The 6,000-nt window shown below is 43.4% G+C and overlaps 1 protein-coding gene across 5 annotated transcripts in view; it reads right to left on the bottom strand.

Annotated features, from left to right (window-relative positions):
• The window catches only part of MACROD2 (mono-ADP ribosylhydrolase 2), a 1,974,865-nt gene that overhangs the window by 119,570 nt on the left and 1,849,295 nt on the right, over positions 1–6,000 (bottom strand). For 3 of the 5 annotated variants that reach the window (XM_029221509.1, XM_029221512.1, XM_029221510.1), the window contains 2 exons: positions 5,516–5,578; positions 684–752 (listed from right to left, as the gene is read on the bottom strand). The exons of 1 other annotated variant lie outside the window; for it this stretch is intronic. In XM_029221509.1, coding sequence (XP_029077342.1) covers positions 684–752; positions 5,516–5,578 — 132 coding nt within the window. The remainder of the gene's footprint in view (positions 1–683; positions 753–5,515; positions 5,579–6,000) is intronic. One more of the 5 variants, XM_029221511.1, reaches the window with a different exon arrangement.

Genomic DNA, 6,000 nt, shown 5'->3' with positions numbered 1-6,000 from the left:
GTGTGTGTGTGTGTGTGTGTGTGTGTGTGTGTGTGTGTGTGTGTGTGGACAGTTAATCAGGAGGGAAAGAAAATAAATGATGATTTCATTTTCCTTCAGATAGTATATATCTTTAAAACTCTATTATCTGCACATGAATGTCCCCACTATTTCTCCCTCACATTTTCTCCTAGAACCTACGTAAATTTTTCTTTTACTTTTTTATTCTTCTAAAGATACTTGGGTCAGCAACATTTTCTCATAGTAACTGTCCATAGAGTGAGGAATGATGTTCTTGCCAAAGATTTATTTTCAAGGCTGCCTTTCAAACATTTCTTCTTTCTTATTCTGTCTAGATAATGGAGTTCTCTGGTAGACGGTTCTCAAATGAAGCCATGCCTGACAAGTAGCTGTAAACAGCCTAATTCTGGTGTTTCAAACAAACATCTTTAAACGTAATTTCTCCAATCATTCTATTGTTTCATGAACAGTTACTTTACAGAGGAACAAATGTAAATGGAGATATAAATTCTGAAAATGGTAGGTATGGAATAAAACAGAGGGGGTTGGATATCTGTGTTGGAAATAGAGATGCTTAAAGAGAATTGGATAGATTTGCACACTGCTTCATTTTCCCATACAAATAAAACCCAAACGGTTTTCTAAGAGTTTGTGATTTTCAGATGTAGTAAGTGGCCTCATACCTTCATCTTTACAGACTTCAGCTGCCTCTCCTGAAGAAGGGTTGGGCACGGTGGCAGCGCTGGCACCATCTATAAGGCAGAAAGAGAAACACTGTCTCAGAGCCAAATACTGTCAGGTTGGAGCTTCCCTTCCCACCTCACCTCCTACTCTACCGAAGGAAGCAGGAGCCTGTTTCATGCTCTAATACACTGAATGGTCTTTGAAGGGGCTTGGGTTTGTAACTCTCTTCTACGATTAATGGAACAAAACCCCTTCAGTTAAGACAGAGCCTGATGAACTACAAACTATCTTTTTGGTGAAGAAGACTGTTTGTTTGGTAGTATTATACTTTGGCATTTTGTTTCTTCCCTACCTCTAGAAGAATGGTACATTATTTTTCTTAGTAAAAGGCTGTGAAAGAAAGTATATCCTTGCAAGTTTCTACAAAGTGCTTTTATGTGTGTGTTTTTAAAGTTTGGTTTTTCTTAGCACAGCACTTCTATTCCATTACGCCAGGCTGTCAAGCTGTAGGGAGCACATCTGATGGCTGTCAGAGAAGAGGTCCAGGAGAAGGGGTCATTTGTAGGAAAGCACCAAAAGCCGTTTGGTGATTTCATGTCAGCCAAGCACAGAGTGGCGACTAGGGAACTTGGAGGCCCGTGCCTGGGCCTCACAGCAGCAACTAACCTCGTCAGAGCTGGACTTTCTTCTTAATATTATCAGCACCCCAGTGACTCCACTAGCATTTGGGCTCCAGGATAATAACTAACTTACTAACACTAAAATAGTATATTTAAGACAGGAAGGGTTATCAAAATCATTTGGAATGGTTAATGCTTGACAAATGGAAAAGGAATATATACATTTTTTTCATGCAGTAACAAGGTTATGGAACTAAAGATAACTCATACACGCATGGTGACTAACACACATTTAAAGGCAAATCGGATATCTTCTAGTATATCCTTCGTCCATAAGGTATATGACTGTTACTTTTAGGTCATGCCTCTATCAGAACAGAGAGTAAGATTTTTGGTAGGGAGATAACTGGAGACGAATCACTTCCTTCTGTTAGATGACAAACTCCTATTAACATCAAAAGAACAAACTACAGACTTTCAACCTTGCCTTGATGTCACATCACCCCATTTCTCTGCTTCCCTTCACGGCAGAACTCCCTAAAAGAGAAGTCCATGTTATTGCTCTGGACTTCCTCATCTCACGGTCTCTCCACGAAGCACTCCAACTGGCTTCGTCGATCCTCCTTGAAGTAGTCTCTTATCAAAGGTGTCAATGACCTCACTTTGCCAAATCCAATGGTCATTTCTCCTTTCTTATCTTCCTGGACTCCTCAGGAGCATTTCAGAGTCTACTCTGTTCTTTCTGAAACACTTTCTTGCTGTGGCTGTTCCTTCTCCCCTGGTGCCACATGTCTAGAGGCCATGGTGTCCCAGGCCTCACTGTTCTCCTTATTTACATGTTCTCTCTAGTGAATCTCACCCAGTCACATGGTTTTAAGTATCATTTCTCTGACAGTGACTCCCAAGCCTGTATCTCTGGTCCACACCTCTCCCTAGAAATCCAGACTCAGGTACCTAATTGGCTTCTTGACATCCCATATGGCCAAGAGTCCTCTTGAATTTACCACGGCCAAAACTGAACTATTAACTCTATTAATAAAAACTGCCCTGTGGCCAGTCTTTCATACATCGGTAAGTGGCACCATCATCCGTGTAGTTACTGATGCTAAAAACCTAGGATGTAGCCTGGATTCTTCTTTTCCCTACGCCCTAGATCCAATCCATCAGCACATCTTGTTACTTCTACCTCTAGAACAAAACACATCAGGCCATTTTGTCTCCATTTCCAGAAACCTCCATCACTGCTTTCCTGCTATAGTCTTTCAATTGGTCTCACTTTTGTTCTTTTGACACGTTTTCACTCACAGGCAGAGTGAGCTTGTTAAAACAGATTAGGTCCCTCTACTACTAACAACCTTCCACTGGCTTCTCCTTGTAGTTCTAACAAAATCAAATCTTATGCAGTCAGACATAACCTGGCCCTATGATGTCTTCCCAAACCTCGCACCATGTTCTCCCTCATCCATCACGCTCCAGCCACTCTGAACTTCCTTCTCCAACCTGTTAAAATCGGCCTGAAATCATTTGCATTATCTGGACCCTCCATCTGAAATGCTCTCCCGCCATTTCATCATTGAGATTTCACTTTAATTACTGCTCCCTCAGGGAGTCCTCCCCGAGTCCAGCCAACGGAAAGTTGCCTTCTCAGGATTCCTTCTACATTACCTCATTTCTCCACAATGCATTTGTCACTATCATACTTTTTTTAAATTGTTTATTTTTGGATCACTGCCACCAGAATATAAGTTTCAAGGAAGCAAAGAAGTTGTCTTTATTGCTTGTTGCCCTATTTCGGTGTCCAGAACAGTGCCTGGGTCACAGCAAAGCCCGGATAGGTATTGGTTAAATGGCTGTTTGAGGAATAGGACCTACCACTTTGATTTGATCATGACAGCAGTCAGAACTGCTGGATTATGCTGGTTTGAGACTGTGCTTTTTGCGTGATATGGAAGAGGCCTGCAGTCATGTAGTTAGAATTGAAGCTGGACATTCTATCGAATGAAAGGAAGCTACTTTTATTTTGGAAGAATAACAGTAGGTCAGAAGGACTCTAATGACCAGAACTGCATCTCTGACTTCTCTGATCTTGGATTCGGGACGCAGAGCAGACACAACAATGTATGCTGACACTGGCCAAGAGCATAGACGAATCCTGCCATTGGACTCTGTGCCGGCCACTTAGAAAAGCAAGGAGAGCTCCTCAGGGGTGCATTTAGGAATCTTCTCTACCATGAGAGGCACCCATATTGTGGTGGTGATGCTGTCCATCCAGGAGGTGGAGAAGAGAGCTTGTATTCTACCACTCTCTCCTAACAGGCAAGATGGTCCTAAATCCATAAAGACACTGCCTGTTCTCAACTGATTAGGGGAAGAGAGATGAATAAATAAAAAGCAGGCAGGTGTGTGTGCATGTCTGTATGTGTGTGCCCGTGTATGTGTATACGTGTGTGTGTGAGAACAGGGGTGGCAGAAATCTATGTCGATAAAGACAGTTTGGGACAGAGCAGTGAACGAATAACACCTGGAAAACCACAATATTCAGGGAATGGCCTCAGCTGTCAGCAGCTAGTTGATTAATACCCATCAGCCCCAAACAGTAAAAACAGTGACAGCGTTTCACAGAAGACTCATCTTCCACGGAGCATAACGGTGTGGTGGCCGGGAGCTGGGGGCGATGGTGATGTGGATGACAACAGTTTTCTGTATTAGAAATTCATTCCATTGCAAGGACTACACTTTAGCAAAGGGAGCCAACTGACCCAGTGGCAGGTACACAAGGTCCTTGCTGCCTGGCTTCAGTGCCTTCTCTGATTGGCCTTCTTCAATTCCATCTTCCAGGTTAATAGTAAAAGCTTTCAGTTCTCTAGCAAAAGTTCCAAGGTTAATGCAGGAACTTTTCAGTGGAAAACTTATCACACTACCTGGTTTATTTCTAAGAGCCCAGCATATGGTTCAGGATACGGCAGGCACATGAGCAGAGCCCACTATTTCAAAGATGCCCCATCCGTTGGGCTCATTAGAACCAGAGGAATGACTTGGAAAATAGAAAGAAGAAGGAAATTTTTATTTTGGTGGTTATGTTGATAACTGCAAAATTGTGTGAATCATTCTTTTTTTTTTTTTTTCTTTTTTCTTTTTTCGGTACGCGGGCCTCTCACTGTTGTGGCGCACGGGCTCCGGACGCGCAGGCTCAGCGGCCATGGCTCACGGGCCCAGCCGCTCCACGGCATGTGGGATCTTCCCGGACCGGGGCACGAACCCGTGTCCCCTGCATCGGCAGGCGGACTCTTGACCACTGCGCCACCAGGGAAGCCCTGTGAATCATTCTTTTAAAGGAGAGCATGCCTGAGTACAAAAGTGGGGAGGAAGAAAAGATAAACCTAAGGAGATGACAATCTCTATTGAGTCTTAAGTGCCATTTTATTTTAAAAAGTTCAATTTATAATCTACAGTAGAAGATCTCTAAGCATTCCATTGGCTCATCTGTTCTGCAGTGAACAGAGTCGATGTCAGGAAGGCTTTGGATCTCATTGAGCTCTGGGTGTGGGGTAGTAAGCCTCTGTCACTCCTCACACCATCATCTACAACATACAGAGAAATGACCAGAAGCACGGCTCTTCAAAATTTAATGTAAAACAGTAAAGCACACTCCATTCATTGTGGAAGGAAAGCCTCTGATATATTTCCTGTGAATTTTTAAAAATTAATTTTGTTTGTTTGTTTGTTTGTTTGCTCCCTGTGGCATGCGGGATCTTAGTTCCCCGACCACGGATGGAACCCACGCCCCCTGCATTGGGAGCACAGAGTCCCAACCACCGGACCACCAGGGAAGTCCCCCTGTGAATGTTTTTCATTTCATTTTTTCCTCCAAACGAAATCTGCTGAGTTTGACCTGCCCTCAGTCAGCCCAGCTCTGACACTGTCCTTCCAACCTCTGCCCATCCCGCGTAGAGCATCACTGAGCAAACTGCGATCACACGGGAGAAAAGTGGGGCTGGTGATTGAGACCTGAGAGGGAGGGTACCCTTCTGATTGGTGAGCCTGACACTTGTAGTTAACAGGGTTGGTGGCTTCCTGAGGGAGACCTGAACGAATATTGATATTAACCTGGTGAAACGGTATAAATATTTTCAGAAAAGGGCACTAAGTAAAGCCATGTCCACCTCTCGGAATGAGGCCTAGGGGACGCCTCAAAAGAAATCTGAGCTCACCTGCTTCTTGGCCCTGCCCTTCCATTTCTTTGGCACTTGGCTTTTCCTGTGGACCGTTCTCATCTTTCAAGAAAAGCGCAGAGGAAAAAAAAATATACATCAAGTCAGTTTATGAAATATCTCTTTATGGCTAATATGCAGCGCTGAAATTAATTGTAACCAGTGTAGCGTGACTCCCCATAAAGCGAGGCAGAGAGATGAATCAGAGGCGTGAAACAGAAAAATTACCTACATAAATAGGTGTATTTATCCTTGTCCCTTCTCACAGGATTTGCTTGGTGGAAAGTTGAACTGCAGTAAACAAAGTTCACTCAGCAGTTCCAGTAACATCCCTCCCCTTGCACAACATTTCCCAAAATGCAATACAAATTTTAATTCCAATCTGCTTTTTTTCCTTGACTCAAGCAATATGCACTGTGTAAGGAAACTTGGTTGATTACGTTCCTATGCCCTTTATTTCCCTGTTTGTTGTACGTTGCAAAAGA

This window comes from Monodon monoceros, unplaced genomic scaffold, assembly GCF_005190385.1.
Source record: "Monodon monoceros isolate NGI ecotype Baffin Bay Population unplaced genomic scaffold, NGI_Narwhal_1 Super_Scaffold_13, whole genome shotgun sequence".
In the NCBI taxonomy this organism is placed as follows: domain Eukaryota; kingdom Metazoa; phylum Chordata; class Mammalia; order Artiodactyla; family Monodontidae; genus Monodon; species Monodon monoceros.
The sequence above is the reverse complement of the archived record's forward strand: the minus strand, read 5'-3'. Positions and strand labels throughout refer to the sequence as shown.